Below are 19,114 nucleotides of genomic sequence, written 5' to 3' on the forward strand. Positions count from 1 at the left end.
GTTATGTTCTGATTTAGGTTTTAAAGGATTTCTGACTGCTGCTGAGAGATACACTCTTAAGGGGGAAACAGTGGAAGTAGGAAATAGAAAGACAGTTATTAGAAAAAAAAAAAGAGGCTCTTGTTGCAAAAGAGGTTTGAGATGATGGTGGCTTGGCCCAGGGTGGATGCAAAAGAGGTGGAAAGCAATTGGATTAGGGTTGCATTTTTATCCGCAAAATAGTATTTCCTAATTCATAGGATTAGGAAAGGAAAATGGAAGTTCAAGGAAGATCACACCTGTTGAGCCCAACTGTCTTGTTTAAGCAGGAAGTGAGGGTAGCTGCTGAGAGTGAGAATATTATATATACAGGTTTGAGGAAAACAGTGAAGGTTTGTTTGGCAGACAGCAAAGGAACAGAAGGTGTTGAACAAAAGCTATTTGAAGGATTAACTGATGCCCTACATAAAATGTGAAACAATGTAGTTTCAGCAATATCAGTCCAACCTATCATGTGACTTTACCTTCACAACCCTCAGCTACTCAGCTGTAGGAGTTAAGCAGATTGTAGAATCAACAAAATATTTCAGTTGTCAAATGCCTTGAGTTGATTTTAAAACCTGTAATTCCAAAATTCTACAGTTCTAAGAATCTTAAGAGTTTTTACTGCTACCACACACTTTTCCTTATTGTAGTTAAATGTATATAATATAAAACTTCCATTTTAGCCATTTCACCACATCATTTTTAAATCAAGCATCCTAACTAGGAGACTCCAATAGGTCATTAAAATAAATCCGAGCCCTCAAGGTGCCATCATTGGTCCTGGGGTGGCTAGAGTCCCAACTTCTATTGCCTCTGGATGGAAGCAGCCTCATCCTTTTAACCACAGTATGTGATGTTATATAAGCATTCGTTTTCTAAGTATTAAAAAAAGTTTGGCAAGCATTGTTCTAAGCCATAAAAAATGAGAAACCCAGTATTATGAAGAGCTCAAAATAGCTGCCTTTCTGTGGAAATTTTCTCAAAGACCTTTGCTACTTCATAGTTTATTCCACCATGGGGGTTTTAAAGCTCTTTATTAGGGACAGATACCTGAGTATGCTGACCATTTCCACTGTTAAAGCGACGTCATAAAATCTCAGAGGGAGAATCTAAGAATTTTGAATGGATTCAGAATTTCTCCCCCAACATAAAAAACAAAACAAAACAGGAATCCTTCAAGGGATGCTCAATTCAATCATTAATTCAGAGTACTGACTCTTTAGCCGGCACTGGGTTAGTTTCTAGAAATAAAAAGGAGAACAGACTTCATTTTGAGCACAAGAAACTTACAGTCTAGTGGAGAGACAATCAATTAAAACTCTAATAAGATGGAAAGGTACATAATGCTATAAGATCTAATAGAAAAAACTATTAAAACAAGACAAAAATATTAGTAAACAGCTAGGCAAAGGGTTGTTCAGGTAGGTTTGGTTGAAAATTCCAAACACAGGCAACAGTATATGCAAAGGCCTCGGTGACACTGAAAGACCAGCAAGGCCAGAGGGCAGAAAATGTTTGGAAACGAACCTGGAGAGGTAGTAGAGGCAGGTCAAAGGAGGCTTTCTTCAGAGTAACAGTAAGCCACAGAAGGGGTTTAAGCAGCATAGTGCCATTATCAGATTTATTTTTCAAGATTATGGTAACTATAAAGTGTAAAGAAGTGGCCTCAAAGTGGGCAAAATTTAAGGTGGAAGAAGAAAATATTAAATTTGTTTTTTTCTCATCCTTTAAAATATATCTTTAAAAATGTTGTAATAGTCATCATGTATTGTCATAAATACTAGTAAGGGCTAGCTTTTTATTGAGTACATCCTATGTATGTGAACACTGTACTACTAAGCAGCTTATATATACTAACCCACTTACTCATAACTCTGTAAGGCAGGTATTATTATCATCCTTTTACAGGTAAGAAAAATAAGACAGAGAGGTTAATAAACCAGTCCCAGGTCACTTGGTAAAGAAATATCAGAGCAAGATTCAAACCCAGAAGGTCAGGCTCCAGAACCTGTGACTTACTCATTAGACAATGTACCGTTTTTCAGCAATACATGTATGCAATTTAAAATTTAAATATATACATGAATTGAGAACAGACACTCAAAATTTTTTCTGAACAGTAATGAAGAGAAAGGTTTAGGTGGGGTGTTGATTGGATAGATACAGAAAGTAGACTAGCAGACTAGGTAAGAGATACTGGTATCCTGTAATATGGTCATAGTGATGGAGAGGAGATGGATTTGGGAGATATTTGGTAGGGAAAAATGACAGGACTTGGTTATAGGTGGAATATGGGGGTTACGTCAGAGGTGTCCAGGATGATTCTTTGGATTGAACTGGAGAGTGGAGCCATTGGCAGAGGCCAGAGGGATAGGTTTGGTCATTCTGTTTTGACTGCTTTTCTTTGGCCCACAAGTGCACTGCTCTTACATTTATAATAAAACCCTCCATTTCCATTATAAACATTTATACAAGCAATTAAATATACAAGCCACCTACGATGTATCAAAAATGGCATAGTCTATTTTTCACCTATTTTCTTTAAGAGTGTTGTGAATTGTCTTACAAAATTTGGAAGCACATGAGAGTTACTGTAACAGGGTAATGAAGGTACTATAATAGGGTAATCAAGGTTCAGCAACCCTCTTCTTTGAAGATACTAACATTTCTGCAGCAGTGCTAAAATGTTACAGAAACACCCTGTTAGGGCCAATCCAAAACAGAAAGCTGCAATAGTCATCCCTTAAGATCACGGATAAGTGGAAAAATTACCTTTACATTTTGTATTTATGATTTCCTAAATATTACTTAACTTTTTAAAGTTTATAACATTATCCTCTTTTTCCGAGGTCTTAGAAGTACTACGATTAAGTGCTTAAGTGGTTTAAAGGATATTGTGATTCTCATCTCTTTATTTTCTTCATCTGTACAATTCCTAATGCTAGAACACTTTTTACAAATCAAGATAAAAAAGAAAACATACTAGCACTTTGAGCATTATAAACAAACAGCCACTGAAAATGTTGACATGAAAAGAATTACCTAACAGCATGTTGTTCCAACAAATAATGCTGGTCACTTCTGATTCCGTCTTATTTCAGGTTCGTCAGAAACTTTCTATTTAACCTCTGCAAAATATACACGTTTTGCTATATGGCCTCACCCCTCAGTTCTGTCAGGTCACGTTACTAAACTGTAGGTAATAGGAAAACTACGTTTGATTGATCCGCGTCCATTCCCTCTTCAGGTAATTTTAACTTTCCGTTTGGTACAGACCACTCACACATGCTTTCCCTGACATGTGCTTAAGTCAGACACACTGAAAACTTCCACGTAACACCAGGGACTTGAAGTTCCCCACACAGAAGAGCTTGAACTTTCTCCAGAGCATCTCAAAAGAGCAGTGAGGACTGGGGGCTCCGGGCCCCGCTCTTCGCGGCGGGACACACGGCGGGCCGCCCTCCGCAGCCGGAGGAAGGGGCGAGGCGTCGCGGGAACTCCCGCGTGACGCCACCGGGCGGTGGGCGGGGCAGGCCCAGCCGCCTCGACTCCCGGCCGGCGGCGCTAGCGCCCTCCCCCACCCGCAGAAAGGGCGGGCTGCCCCGAGGGGCCGGCTTTCCTGCCCCGGGCTTGGCAGATTAGTGAGGGATAGAGGAGTAAAGGGCAGCCGTCTCTTCACCGCCCGGAGCGTGCCCGCTTCACTTCTGGGGCTCGCGCGGATCACGAGGCAATCTTCGGAGCTGTGGTAAGAGGACCCTTCTTCCTTCGACGCGGGGCGCTGGGTCTGCCGCTACTTCCGGTCTGAAGCTGCGGGCTGAGAGAAGGCGTTTAGCCTGCGGGGCCACTGTGGCCAGACGGCTCTGGGGCTGTCTGAGGAAGGAGGCTGGGGCCGGGCTGAACGCGGCTGGAAGCGGACCGAACGGAGGACAACCTCGCCTCAGTGATACGCTGTCCCGCGCTGAGGACTGGCCTCCTAGCGTCGGGCCCGCCCCGCGCATGCGCTGAGTCAGCCCTGCGCTGTGGGGGCGCCGCGCGCGCGGTTCCCTGTGGATTGTTTAGATGAGCGCGGTCCGCGAAGCCTGCGCGAGGTGTGGAGAGGCGGATGGCTGAGGGTCCTAGGGTGGGAGCCTGCGGACCTCTGCTTTGCACGTAAGAGCAGCACCCACAGTCCCCGTTCAGTTTGTGTGGGGCCCCGGTGTGACTCCAGGCGCGCCTCTTAACCCCTCCCGTGTAAGCTTACGTGTGGTGTGACCAGAAAGAACTATTTTATTAAGCACCCTCAGTGTGGTGATTAGCACTGCTATGGATGCATGGAAATACATGAAGACATTACAGGCGTTTGAGCCCAGAATGCAACTTGAGAGACAAAGATGCACATTTCTGGGAAATTAAGGTGCATAGGTGTGCGGCGAATAACGGTTCAATGCGAAAGAGGTGCCAACAGAAAGTGCTGGGCATGCAGGATATCTTGGAGAGGGTTTTGTGAGCCATAATTTGCGAGTTTAGTATCCATAAATTGTACAAACGAAAAAAGACGTTTTTACTACCTCTAAAAGAGGACGCTTATTTTGCACTGTTGATTTTAAATTATTTAATACTGTGCAATTTTAAATTACTCATTAAAGTAATTAAAACTTTTTTGAAACCATTTATTTAATAAAAGTAATTAATTAATTTGGGGGTGGGGAGCTAGTTAGTATTTTGTATTTAATTAGCATTCAACTTGAGTTCCAGCCAAGACATTGCCATATCCTAGCAGTGAGTGTGACCTTGGGCGAGTCAATCTCTTAAGCCTGTTTCACCAACTCTTAAAATGAGTAATGGTAGCTGTTTATAGTTGTTCAGAAGATTAAGTTAAAAAAAAAAAAAAGACTATAAAACGGCACCATCTCTGGTATATAGAAAACACTTGGTGATCATAGCATAGACCTCTTTATCTTTTAGGGTTAAGAAATAGAACACAGACTTCTTGGAAATAAAGTTAATGTAATAATGCAATGCATCCAATCCTTTTAAAAACCTATTACAGAAATAGTAAGTGTACTTGAGAGAGATACTGGAGTTATGAACCCTGTCATGTACCTGTCCATCACCCAACTTAAGGAATTGTCAAAGCAGCCATTCTTGCTTGATCTCCCCCACCCAACATTCATTTTTCGTTTTAGCTGGAGTATTTGAAAGCAAATCAAAGAGGACACGTCAGTTTACCTGTAAATATCCAGTATGTATGTCTTTAACAGAAAAAGACCTTTTTTTAATATAACCACATCATTATCATACCCAAGAAAATTAAAAATAAGTCATTAATATTATCTAATATCCAATACATGTTCAATTTCCACTGATTGTCTCAAAAAAGCTTAATAGTTTTTATCTATGGAGTGCTTTACAGTTTACCAAATGGTTTTACACATAATCTTGTTCCCTTTAGAAACGTCGCTGCTTATTTTAGCCTCTTCTCCAGAGACTTCAAGTGATTAGCAAGAGACACTTTCCTCTGTTTGGGCATACGTTAGCAATGGTGAGGCCTTGGCTGAGGGGCCAGATGGGAGGTTCAGCAGACCTGTTAATCATTTTACTCTTGTAGCGGTAGCTAGTTAATGATTTCAGTTTAAGAACACATACTAAAATATTTATTAATCCATTTGAACTACTTAGTAGCCTGTTGCTTCCTTCAGGGGCTAAACAACGTAATAAACTTAGTCATTCACATTTTCTCTGAGAGAGGCACAAAATAGCTTTATCTTGTTGCCTTGTTATTTGGATGTTTCTCTATTGGTAGATCTTTGCTTTGCCTGTACCTTGCTCACTGATTTCTTATGAGAAAGCTATTCAGATCCTCAGATGTGTTAATCAGTCTTTCCTGATCTTTTATAAAGTTTGTATCTCTGTGTGTATAGAGACGTATATATATATATATATGAATGCTTGTTAAGTCGAGAATATTCAGAAAATTTTCCAGTTTTGGGTTCAGTATGTTGTTGCACTCCATATCAACTCAGAAGTTTAGAAAGCAATAAATGCTTTTACAATGGTGAATTAATACTGATCGTGAATGACTACAAACTTCTCAATATCAGAATTGTCTCAATCTAACATAATTTAGATAATTACTACTTACTAGAAGGAATAAGAAAATTCAAAAATTTAGGTTAACTGAGGGCCAAATAACTGAAATCAGAGCTTTTCTCATCATAATCACCTTTCCTCATTCCCACCCCCCAAATTCTCAAAGTGATTGATTGTGGGTAGATAAAGAAAACATGAAAACAGCTGCTGGGCTTGAAGCCATTTTGACTTCAAATTACATGAATTACAAAATTCATTTTGTTGCATCTGTTGTTTCAGGTATTTCAACTGTCCAAATACAACTTCATACCTATACAATGTAACAGAAAAGATCAGAAAACATTAGGCAAATAGGAGTGTGGAGCATATTAAGCAAGATGAACATCTCTGGAAGCAGTTGTGGAAGCCCTAGTTCTGCAGATGTATGTAATGACTTTAAGGAACTTTGGACAAAATTAAAGGAGTATCATGATAAAGAAGTACAAGGTAAAAATCTCAAATATTTATAGCAGTAATCTATTGAGAATGTAATGGTAATAAGTATGTATGACAGTTCAAAGATCACAGTTTTAAGGAACCTTTATATTGTAAATTTTTGTGATAAATTTTTATGGTTAAATTGTTGCTCTTTGGCTACAGCCAACTACTACAGGATGTATTTCTTTCATAACTTGTAGTTACTTGTGGTAATATGTATGGTGTTGTGGAAAGGGGATAGAAACTCTTGGTTGCAGACCCGAATTTGAATTCTGGATTCACTTATTTACTTGCTCTGTGATCTCAGCCAAGTTACCTAACTTCTAAACTTAATTTTCTTCTGTAAAATTATTAGCAGGATCATTTATAGATGTTAAAATACTAAAGTCATTCTGCAAACATTTGGGAATCTGTTTGCTACTGAGGTACAAAAGTGAATGGCAGTTTGCCTTCAAAGAGCCTGCAGATAGAGCCAGGTAAACAGATAATTATAGTATAATGAAATAAGAGCTAAAAGGTTTATATTAAGTGCAATGGGTGTAGAGGATTAGAGTGGTTGTTGGTTGGGATGAGTGTGTATGTATTTGTGATTGTGTTAAAATGTACTCCATATAAATAAATATTCTATTAAAGCTTAATTCAAAGTTTGATACTAAGCTGTAATGTATCATCGAATTCTGTGTCTTTAACATAATACATTTTCCCATGTGTGGGAAATGTTTGACATTACATTTGTTTCTTGATTACCTATTACAACTGTAGGCGTAATACTACAGTGCTTTACAGTTTAATATAACACTGGAGTGCCATTAAAACATCCATGTGAATCTTCAGTATAGTATATGGGTCTGGTTGGACCTTTCCTATAGTAAATTTAATTTCTGGCAGAACTTCATGATAATAGACTCATCGTTAATTAACAGGTTCTGAAATACGAACCCCAGAAGTATTCTTTACTTGGGAGACACTTGTTCAAAAAAATGTTCCTTGGGGCACTTACTATGCACCAGACCTTGTGAATAAAAATGAATCATGAGTAATCCTAGAAGGGATTTTGTAGTATTATCTAGGCACTCATAGGAAGAACCAGGGATGGAGGGGATGGGCTGAGTGTTTCTTTCAGACCAGTCTTTACAATTAAATTAAGTCTAATTAGCCAGACAAAGAAGATGGGAGGAAGGGAGGAAATATTCTACCTTGGGGAATAGCATATGCAAAGTTTGGCTCTAACTGCTTGATTTTAATTGAGAAACTGTAGACAGTTGGTATTGCTCTAAGAGGGAGTGCAGTGGGAGATGGGAGTTTATTTGGGATGTAAACAGGAGATGGTGCTAGAAAGGTAGATAGGTTCAGATTATATAAAACATGAACTATGCTGAAGAGATTGTTAGCATGCCTTGTCTTTACAGTGAAGTTTAAAACTCAGCATGGGTGCCTATTGCCATTGCTTGGTAGTAGATGGGAGCAGTTCTATGTTGAGGAGCCCATGTGGTACAGTTAAGTATATGAATTCTGGGTCTTGACTGCCAACATTTGAAAGCCATTGCTGCCACTTGAAGGCGATGACCTTGTACAAGTTACTTAACTAAATTTATAGTGCCTCCAATTCATTATCTGTAAAATAAAGATTCTGATAATGGCTACCTAGTATTAAAAACTTATTACTTTTAATACTTTAGAGAGTTTTTGGGGACATAGTAAGCAGCATATATGTTAGCTATTGCTGTCATTCTGCAGCAGCCACCATTATTATTATCAGTGCCTGCTGGACCATCCCAACTAGAGACTATAGGCTACTCTAAAGAAGTTGTAACAGAGGTTTCACATACTGATTATCCCCTTACGGGTTTTTAAACTGCTAATTCCTGGGAGGAAACAAAGAATGACCAAAATAATAAAGATGAGAAGATTTGAATGGTTAAGATATCTTAGAAAATTATTATCTTCCATCCATTTTAAAGGAGTGGGGATACTTAATTTAACAAGTTGTCATGAAATTTACATAAAATTACTCATCGTTACCATTTTTAAGTGTACAGTTTAGTATTAAACATATTCATAAGGTTGTGCCGCCATCACCACAATCCATCTCTAGAACTCTTCATCTTGTAAAGCTGAAACTGTATACCCATTAAACAAAAACTCCCCATTTACCCCTCCCTCCAGCCTCTGGCAACAACTATTCTACTTTCTGTCTTTATGATTTTGACTCTTCTAAGTACCTCATACAAGTGGCATTCTACAGAATTTGTCTCTTTGTGAACTGGCTCATTTCACTTAACACAGTGTCCTCAAGGTTCATCAACATTGCAGCATATTGCAGAAATCCCTTCCTTTTTTAAGGCTTAATATTGCATTGAGTATAATACCCTCTAGCTCCATCCATATTTATTCATTTGTCAATGGATATTAGGGTTGCTTCCGTCTTTTGGCTATTGTGAATAATGTTGCTATGAACGTGGGTGTACAAATATCGCTTCAAGATCCTGCTTTCAATTGTTTTGGGTCCATGCCCAGAAATGAGGTTGCTAAATTACATGGTAAGTCTATTTTTAATTTTTTGAGGAAATGCCGCATGAGTTCCAATTTCTCCACATTCTCACCAACACTTGTTATTTTCATTTTTTCTTTCCCCCATTTCTCCTTTCCTCCCTCTCTGTCCTTCTTTCTTCCCATGTGCTTATTGGCCATTTGTGTATCTTTGGAGAAGTGTCTGTTCAAGTCTGCCTGTTTTTTAGTCAGATTGTTTGGGTGTTTTGTTGAGTTTATAAATTCTGGATAGTAATCTCTTACCAGATATGATTTGCAAATATTTTCTTCCATTCTGTGAGTTGCTTTTTCACTCTATTCATTGTGTCCTATGCTGCAAAAAGTTTAAAATTTTAATGTCCAGTTTATCTGTTTTCTTTTGTCAGCTATACTTTTGGTGTCATATCCAACAGTCATTGCCAAATCCAGTGTCATTAAGCTTTTCCCCTGTGTTCTCTGACAGTTTTATAGTTTTAACTTGTAGATATTTTATCCATTTTTTTTAATCGAAGTATAGTTGACATAATATTATGTTAGTTTCAGGTATACAACATAGTGATTTAACATTTATGTATATCACAAAATGCTCACCATGATATTTGTAAGACCCAAAACCATAAAACTCCTGAAAGAAAACATAGGCAGTAAACACTTGGATCAGTCTTTGATCCACTGCATGTTCAATTTTATATATGGTAGAAGTTAAGGGCCAAATTTCATCCTTTTTTTAATTGAAGTATCCTTGATATACAATCTTATATTGGTTTCAAATGTCAATACAAAGGTTCAACAGTTACACACATTAGTAAATCTTCAACCCCACTAGTGCAGTTACTCTCTGTCAACATAAGACAATGTTACAGAATCATTGGCTGTGTTCTCCATGCTGTCCTACTATCCCTGTGACCAACTTATATTATGATTGAGAATTTTATACTCTTTTATCCCCCTCAGCGACCCCACTTACCCATCCCAATCCCTCCACCATAGTAACTACTAATCACTTCTCAGTATCTGTGAGTCTACTGCTGTTCTGTTCATTCTGTTTGGCTTTGTTTTCAGATTCCTCAAATAAGTGAAATCATACGGTATTTGTCTTTCTCCGCCTGGCTTATTTCACGTCAAACTTAATTCTTTTGCGTGTGGATATCTAGTATGCCCAGCACCATTTGTTGAAAATACTGTCCTTTCCCCCATTGAATGGTCTTGGCAAGCCTTCCCAAAAACCATTTGATCATATGTGTTAGTTTACTCCTGGACTCTCTAGATGTCTGTCTTTATGTGAGTACCACAGTGTTTTGATTACTGTAACTTTTTAGTAAGTTTGAAATCAAGAAGTATGTGACCTCCAATTTTGTTAATTTTCAAGATTGGTTTGGCTATCTGGGCTCCCTTGATATTCCACATTAATTTCAGGACTGGTTTTTCTGTTTTGGCAAAAATCACCTTGAGATTTAGATAGAGATTATATTGAATCTGTAGATCACTTTGAGTACTATTAACACCTTAACAATATTAAGTCTTCCAGTCCATGAACATGATATGTCTTTCTGTTTACATCTTGTTTAATTTCCTTCAGGAATGTTTTGTAGTTCTTATTGTACAAGTCTTTCATCTCCTTGGTTAAGCTTATTCCTAGGTATTTTATTCTTTTTGATGCTATTATAAAGGAATTGCTTTCTTTCCTTTTCAGATTATTATTACTATATAGAAACAACAGATTGCTGCATGTTGATTTTCTGTCCTGCAGCTTTGCTGAAAGTCTCCATTTCTTTTTTTTTTAATTAAAGTATTGATGTACAATCATATGAAGGTTTCACATGAACAACATTGTGGTTTCAACATTCACCCATATTATCAAGTCCTCACCATCACCCCCACTATCAGAGTAGTAAGATGCTATAGAGTAATTACTTGTCTTCTCCTTGCTGTACTGATTTCCTCGAGACCTACCTATATTGTTATTGCTAATATAGTGCTTCTTAATCCCCTTCTCCCTCCTCCCCACCCACCCTCCGTAGCCCCTTCCCTTTGGTAACTGCTAGTCCCTTAGAGTCTGTGAGTCTTATGCTGTTTTGTTCATTCAGTTTTGTTTTGTTGCTATATACTCCACAAATGAGTAAAATCCTTTGGTATTTGTCTTTCTCCACCTGGCTTATTTCACTGAGTATAGTACCCTCTAGCTCCATCCATGTTGTTGCAGATGGTTGGATTTGTTTTCTTTTTATGGCTGAATAATACTCCATTGTGTATATATGTACCACAGATTCTTTATCCATTCATCTACTGATGGACACTTAGGTTGCTTCCATATCTCGGGTGTTGTAAATAGTACTGCGATAAACAGGGTATGTATGTCTTTTTGAATCAGGGATCTTGTTTTCTTTGGATAAATTCCTAGGGATGGAATTCCTGGGTCAAATGGTATTTCTATTTATAGTTTTTTGAGGAACTTCCATATTGCTTTCCACAATGGTTGAACTAATTTACATTAGTCACCAACAGTGTAGGAGGGTACCCCTTTTTCCGCATCCTGCCAGCATTTGTTATTTCTTGTCTTTGGGGTGTTGGCCATTCTAACTGGTATGAGGTGATATCTCACTGTGGTTTTAGTTTGCATTTTCCTGATAATTAGCCATGTGGAGCATCTTTTCATGTGCCTGTTGGCCATCTAAATTTCTTCCTTGGAGAAGTGTCTGTTCAAATCCTCTACCCATTTTTTAATCGGTTATTTGTTTTTGGAGTGTTGAGGTTTGTGAGTTCTTTATTGTATGTTAACCCCTTATCAGATAAGTCATTTAGGAATATATTCTCCCATATTGTAGGATGCCTTTTTATTCTGCTGATGGTGTCCTTTACTGTACAGAAGTTTTTTAGTTCGATGTAGTCCCATTTGTTCATTTGTGATTGTATTTCCCTTGCCTGAGGAGATATGTTCCAGAAAAAGTTGCTCATGTTTATAGTCAAGAGATTTTTGCCTATGTTTTCTTCTAGGAGTTTATGGTTTCATGACTTACATTCAGGTCTTTGATCCATTTTGAGTTTACTTTTGTGTATGGAGTTAGACAATAATCCAGTTTCATTCTCTTACATGTAGCTGTCCAGTTTTGCCATCATCATTTGTTGAAGAAGCTGTCTTTTCCCCATTGTATATCCATGGCTCCTTTATCATATATTAATTGACCACATATGTTTGGATTAATATCTGGACTCTCTATTCTGTTCCACTGGTCTGTGGGTCTGTTCTTGTACCAGTACCAAATTGCTTTGATTATGAAAGTCTCCATTTCTTAATTGTAGTTAATCCCTAGCTGATTTAAACATTAGAAAGTCTTAATTTTAAACTCTAAAAAGCATAGAAACTCTTAAATTTCTCTTATTATGAAAGTTTGAGGTTTAACCACCTCTGACTTCATGTGTATCCTTTACTGCTCTCATGCTCATTCTTTGATAGATTATTCTGATCCATGTTCACATTAAGGCCCTCTTTCAGGGCCTAATTTAGGATTGCTGATGCAATCAAGGTGCAAGAGTTCATTTAGAAAGCCATTTACCAATTTAGTTATTATTGTTTTATCCATTGATTTTTTTTTAACTTAATGCCTTTTTCTAAAAATGTCAAAACACAAAGTAAAAAAAGCTTATCCCTCTACATACAAACTGGTAACAACTTTTACCACCTTTTGTGTATGTGTTCTATATTCTTTTCTAATTTAAAGTTTAAGATTTTTTTTGGAACTATTACAAATAACACAAATGTAAAAAAAGTAGTATAATTAACTCCTACATACCCATCACTCAGCTTCAGCTGTCATTAGTACCTGGTTCCATCTTGTTCTACTTATATTCTGTGTACTTCTCTATCACTCTTCCATTCAGCTATTCTGAGGTCTCTGGCATAATTTCATCTGTAAATACTTCAATATGTATTTCCAATAGGCTTTTTTAACAAAAAAAAGCCATTATCACACTAACAAAATAAATTCTTTAATATTACCTAATACCTATTGAATGATCATGTACAAATTTTCCCAGTTTTCTAAAATGTCTTTTTATACTTGGTTTGTTCAAATCTGTATCTAAAAAGACATTTACTTGTTATATTTGGTTAATACACCTACTGAGTTTTTTCAGTGAAGTTTTAGTTTGTATTTCTCTTATTAAGTATCTTTGTTTATGTTTAAGAATGATACAAATTTTTTATGAACTTTTATATAACTTTATTGATTCTTTTCTTGGTTTATTGACCTTTTTCTTACAATTTTTAGGAGCTGCTTCTATTTGAGGCAGAGAAGTTGACTTCAGATATTTTTAAAAGTTGACATTCAAATTTGTTGATAGTTGTAAAGAAAGATCTAACTTTAAAGTAAACTATTGTCATGGTCATATATCCGGCAGCAAATATGAATATTTTACATTAATTCTGCTCATCACTTGACTATACTATTTTTCCCCCAGAAAATTTGTGTACAACATGGAGGAATGATTCTTAGTTTTAATACTGCCTTGCCATTCATTCAGTGGGTATTTACTGAATTATATGCCAGGATTGATAGTAGTTGGTGAGGATCTGACAGTGAAAAAGACATTGTAGGGCTTGGGGGGCATATTCATTTTCTTTAGGAAAATATTTAGGCAGCATAATTATATAATTAAATGATAGCAAAAAATAAGCCAGATAGAGACAGTCTGTCTTGGTAACACTGATAACAACAATGTAATTAGCTATATATACTAATTTTAAAACTGGGAAGAAATAAAGTCTTCTAACTTCGGTTGAATAGCATCAGTATCTTCCTTTTGGTTTATTGTACTGTGACCCTAGCATGTAGGTTCACCAATAAGAACAGCTTCAAGTTTAAACTGTCATAGAAGTGTTACTGCTACGTATTATAAAAAAGCTCATTCTTTGTGACCTAGAAGGAATCAAATAATGATATTTTGAAATCATTTAGATCAGAAGAGATATACTTGAGTTATTATTAAACATCTGATAGGGAATTAGCATAGCATTCTGCCATCTTCCAAGCATAAGGTTAAATTCTTTATCCTTCAAATAATTACTTTCTCTTGTTTTATAACTAATTCAAGAAGATCATTAAATTTTTATTATGCAGAGCCCCTGTCTTACTTATCTTTACATCCCTGTAGGTAAAAATGCTTGGCACATAATAAATAAATCAATAAATGGTATCTGAGTGAATTGCATAGTTTATAGCTGGTTCAGTGGAATTTTTTCTTGAATGTGAGTTTTTAAGATCCCATAATATATGAAAATATCAAAATTTTGTATCTGTCTAAAATTCTGAAATACTTTCCTACCCATTTAGTTTAAATTTTCTATTTTTAGATAATACTGTAGAAAGTTGGGAAATGAAAAGTAAATCACCATTCTACAAGGATGACATAGTGGTTTTGGTTTATTCTTTCCTAGTTGGAAAGAAGTGCATGTGGCTTGTATTGTGATCACTACATATTGTTCTATATCTGGCTTAGTTTTTGCTGTTATTTCATTATTTAACTATTTCGTGTTTGTTTTTCATGTTGGGATATAATTGTCATTTTGAAATTTTTATATATGCCCATTTAAAACAAAGCCAGTTTTATTTCTAAGCTCCTAATTTAACAGGGTTAAAATATTTGGCAGATTTCTTCTTCATGTTCCTTGGTGTTTCAGGGTCTTCAGGAGACCCCTATTTTATGCTGAGGAAGCATCAAGAAAATAAATAATAAACTGTTTAATAAGAACATATGCCGTATTCATTAGATTATAGGGTGTAAAACTCACAAATATCACCTACTAGATAATTCTTCCAAATTGTGTGTTCCTCATGACTATGCTCCAGTAGTCATCACACTCCCAGGAGAGTTAGTTTGTATACGCTGGAAAACCTTAAAGGAGGAACACAGCAGTTGTTGGTATATTTGGTTAGTTTTCATGTGCTTTATGAATGCTAGGTACTGGATATATGTATGCTAATGAGCAAAGGTAATAGCTGATAAATTATACTGATCTGTCTACTCTTTACAAATTCAAAATCACTTACAGATTCTTATAGGTATTAAGTGAATGAGCACTATTTTTTTAACTCATATGTTATATAAAAACATTTTGGTTGGGACTAGGCAAATTTGCCAAAAGCAGGGCTTTTTTTTAAACATAGTTTGGTCAATGTGTTCCACATAGTTCCACGTAAAATTAGATCCTCTGACTCTGTGATAACATCAAAGGCATGCCTGAAGGTTACTTAAATTTTTTTAAGGTGGGGTATCCACTTGGAGAAACCAGTATAAGAGGCTATTTGAAAGACATCAAACATGGACTTGTCTGGACTTTACAGGTTTTGAAGTATATAGAGGAATCAAGATTGACTCATTACTTTTAAACCTTGATGTCATTTTTTAAAAATGTTATGAATGGCAATATGTGAGATATATGATATTTACTTAGATAACCAAGGAAGTTTACCCATAGGAACTTACATGAATCGGAATACCCTGCTATATGTATCTTGCGATTTGGTGGTGGGGGTTGGAGGGGTGGCCTCATTTGACCAAAATATAGTAAAGTGATAGCAAAAACATGCCATATATAAGATATGTACACTGATCACAAGAATATAGGAAGCATACATGGATTTCTTTTAAAACTAGGAAAAAATAGTCTCTCAACCTCTTTAAAGAACAGCAGTATGTAGACCAGACTATTTTTATTGAAAATTCTGGAGACATTTGTGACTGAGTTTTTGTATCTTTTATCATTAGGATAATCGTATCTTTTCATGATTATTCATTTTTGTATCTTAACATTCATTTTGTGACAAATGCTGCTAGAATCAGTATTAAACATGAATTGTTACTGGTATAATGGTCTTTATGCTTTGAATTTATAATTAACAAGTTTTATAGAAATTTCTGAATTCTTTAAATTTCACAAGTTTTAACAAAGTACTCATTTGGGTACAAATTTTTTTTTCCTTTTAAAATTTCAGTATCAGGTTTATTACTTAAAAGCACAAGTAATAGAATTTAAAATATTTTTCAAAATGCCACTGGTCTCTTTTCTGGATCTGGTAAATATGATAAACAGTTTCATAGAAAACTAGGCAGATATTTTTCAGGACAAAATTAGAACTCTTTTGAAGAAATAGGAAAATGTGGAGGCCCTAATATGGCAATATAAATATTTACTGATTCAGTTTTGGATTGCTACATTTATTTTCCTAGCTGTTTCATCAAAAATTCTAAAAAGATAACATAGCATTCATATTAAGAACTACACAAATTAACACTGATAGGAATTGCATGTAATTTTGGTTCAAAACATCAGTGTCCTACTCATTATTATAAGAATACTCTCAGTAACTCTCACATCTATTATTTCTCCATTGTATTACTATCAATAAATTCAGTAAAATCCAAAAAATTAATTTATAAATTCTGAGATAATTAAATCTTAAGAGCAAATGTAATGATAAGAATTTTCACTTTGGATTGAAATAATTTATCAGGCAATTACAGAAATGCTAGTAATAGTATTTTTGGTAGAAGCTAAATTGCTTTAGCATATATAAAGCCACTATTTGTAAAGAAAGGTGTTATTAGACTTCAAAACCATCACTAATTGTCTTAAAGTGACAATACATATATTACATATGGTTTGTTCTGGGTGGAAAACTAAAACAAGTAAAAATTAACTTAGCAATTTATTTTATTTTATTTATAACAAATTGAATTCTTACCTCATTTCTGAATTCTTATTTAAATTTGTTTCGTGTGTTGCAACTACACAATGGGCCCTTAATTGTTTCATTCCCCTGAAAAGGTATACATGAGTCAGTATAGGGTTAATCCTAGTGCCGTGCTTGGTCTTTTGAGTGCTGTTTCCTCAATAGGCGTCTTAGGTTGCCAGTGTTACAATCCCAAATACTTTTGTGAACTGACTACCTGTTCATACAGGAGCTGCATTGTTGTGTAGCCTCATTCCTTCCGATGGGTGTGGAGCAGGATTAAAGCACACTTTATAGGGGTTCTGATTGTAGATGCCTAATTGACTTGATGAATAGCAAATGCTAAAATTTGAACATACACATATGCACATACACACACAAACCTGTTTTGGGGATGATCTGCATGACAGAACAAATGCCTCACAGGTGTTGAATGCTTACAAGATAAAAGAGTAGTCTTTCCATAGTTCCCAAGAATTTTCTTTTGAGGTTTATATGGATTTTCTATCTCATTGTTTCTTCTCTCAGAATGGTTCATGGCAAGAATCCATTTCACCTTTGGCCACACTGAGTTTTAGAAGTTAGCCAGAATTAAAAACAAGAAAGTCTATCACTAAGTAAATTTTTACACACTTTGGGAAGGGAACAAGACAGTGAAGAAAACTATCTAGTCTTTCGCTAGTAGAGTTACAAGTTCTTTTCTTAATTCTTCAAGAATGATTCAGTGTTTTAGTAAATACTTTGACGGTCTCATGAATTTGTCATCATTACTTGGAAAGAAAGGAAGCTTCTAAAGCTAGGAGTTTGCTTAAAAAAGGATTTTTTTAAAAAAGATACCAGCTTTTATTCTTAACTTTGTTTTAAGTTTTCCCTTTATTATGTTTTATATTTTAACAGTTTCCAATGCCCTTAAGACAAATGTTTTTCCAAAAATTTTTTTACTTTATTTTTAGGTAATTGTAGATTCACGCTTAGTTGTAAGAAATAATACAAAGAGATACAAATACCCTTTACCCTGTTTCCCCCAATGGTAGCATCTTGTGTAACTCCAGTACAATATCAAGAAGTTGACAGTGATATAATCTACCAACCTTACTCAGATTCCCCCAAGTTTACATGCACTCACATGTGTGTATGTATCTGTATGTATTTTATGCAGTGAAATGGCATGCGTAGATTACTGAAAGGAAAGGAGCGACACATAGCAGCAATTCACCGGAGAGTTCCGCTTTATTAGGGAAAGGTGCTGGGTTATATAGGAGGGGGCATGAATTGATTGAGGTGTCACTTCTACGGGGCTGGTGGCTGTTGGGTAGGTGCTGGGATTGGGAGGGGGGCGAGAGGTGATTGGGCTTCAGGTGGCGCGGGCGGGAACTGAGGACCCCAAAGAGAAGCCGGAAGTTTGCCATCTTACTGGTGGGGACCCTTCATTCCCCCCTTTCTCCTCTATGGGTTTGTGGACGTTGCTTTCTCTCTGGCTGCTTCCTGCTGAACAGGGGCGGAGAAGGGAGTGAGGGCTTGAGGATTGGGAGGAAAGGGTTGATAGGACTCCCCGCAGTAAGGACGAGTAGATGTGGACTTCTTCAGGTTTGGAAATCAATGAAGGTTCCCTGTAACCATAGGTTGGCCAAGAGGATATGGGTGTCAGGAGCCAGGCGTCTGCGGCTATTGTTTCCAGGAACAGTTTCCAGTGGAGAGAGGGGTCCATCTCAGCGTGTGGTGAGGAGGTCATGTGAGGGTGAGGGATCTTCTGTGGCCAGAAGCTGGTAGTTCCTGAGTAAAAGCTGGTTGAAAGCTTGATTAGAGATTTTTCCAACTTGGGATTTGATGAACTTTATTATACAGGGTAAGAAGAGACAGGCGAGAAGAATGATTATTATGGGGCCTGCAATGGGCCAGAGCCAGGTGAGGAGGGGGTTTGTTAGTATTGACGAGAATGGGTTGGAATTGGAAGCAGAGTGGAGACTGGAGGCAAGGTCGGTGAGTTTGGTAATGTCAGTTTCTACAATGCCAGATTCGTTGATGTAATAGCAGCACTCTTCTCAGAGGAAGACGCAGGTGCCGCCCTTCTCGGCTGTAAGCAGATCTAGGGCCCGCCGGTTTTGAAGGGTGACTTTAGCTAGCGAAGTGACCTGTCTTTGGAGAGAGGCTAGAGAATCGGCAGTGGATGTCAGGGCTCCCTCAAGTTTGGCGTTGAGATCTCTAACTGCCTATAGAGAGTGACCCAAGGCTTCTCCCGAAAACCCTGCCCCAATGGCTGAGGTGATCAAAGAGCTACTGACCAT

At 36.9% G+C, this 19,114-nt stretch overlaps 1 protein-coding gene and 1 pseudogene across 3 annotated transcripts in view; one reads left to right on the plus strand and one right to left on the minus strand.

Annotated features, from left to right (window-relative positions):
- The window catches only part of LOC140843425 (double-strand-break repair protein rad21 homolog pseudogene), an 8,561-nt pseudogene extending 5,342 nt beyond the window's left edge, over positions 1 to 3,219 (minus strand).
- RBBP8 (RB binding protein 8, endonuclease) overlaps positions 1 to 19,114 on the plus strand; it is a 110,823-nt gene that overhangs the window by 14,955 nt on the left and 76,754 nt on the right. The window contains exons 1-2 of one of the 3 annotated variants that reach the window (XM_073212879.1): positions 3,562 to 3,769; positions 6,373 to 6,579. In XM_073212879.1, the coding sequence (XP_073068980.1) occupies positions 6,471 to 6,579 (109 nt within the window). In that variant the 5' untranslated portion in view covers positions 3,562 to 3,769; positions 6,373 to 6,470. Of the gene's footprint in view, positions 1 to 3,561; positions 3,770 to 4,040; positions 4,174 to 6,372; positions 6,580 to 19,114 lie in introns of those variants that run through there. The other 2 variants (XM_073212881.1, XM_073212880.1) reach the window with 2 other exon arrangements.

This window comes from Manis javanica, chromosome 9 (assembly GCF_040802235.1).
Source record: "Manis javanica isolate MJ-LG chromosome 9, MJ_LKY, whole genome shotgun sequence".
NCBI classification, from domain to species: Eukaryota; Metazoa; Chordata; class Mammalia; order Pholidota; family Manidae; genus Manis; species Manis javanica.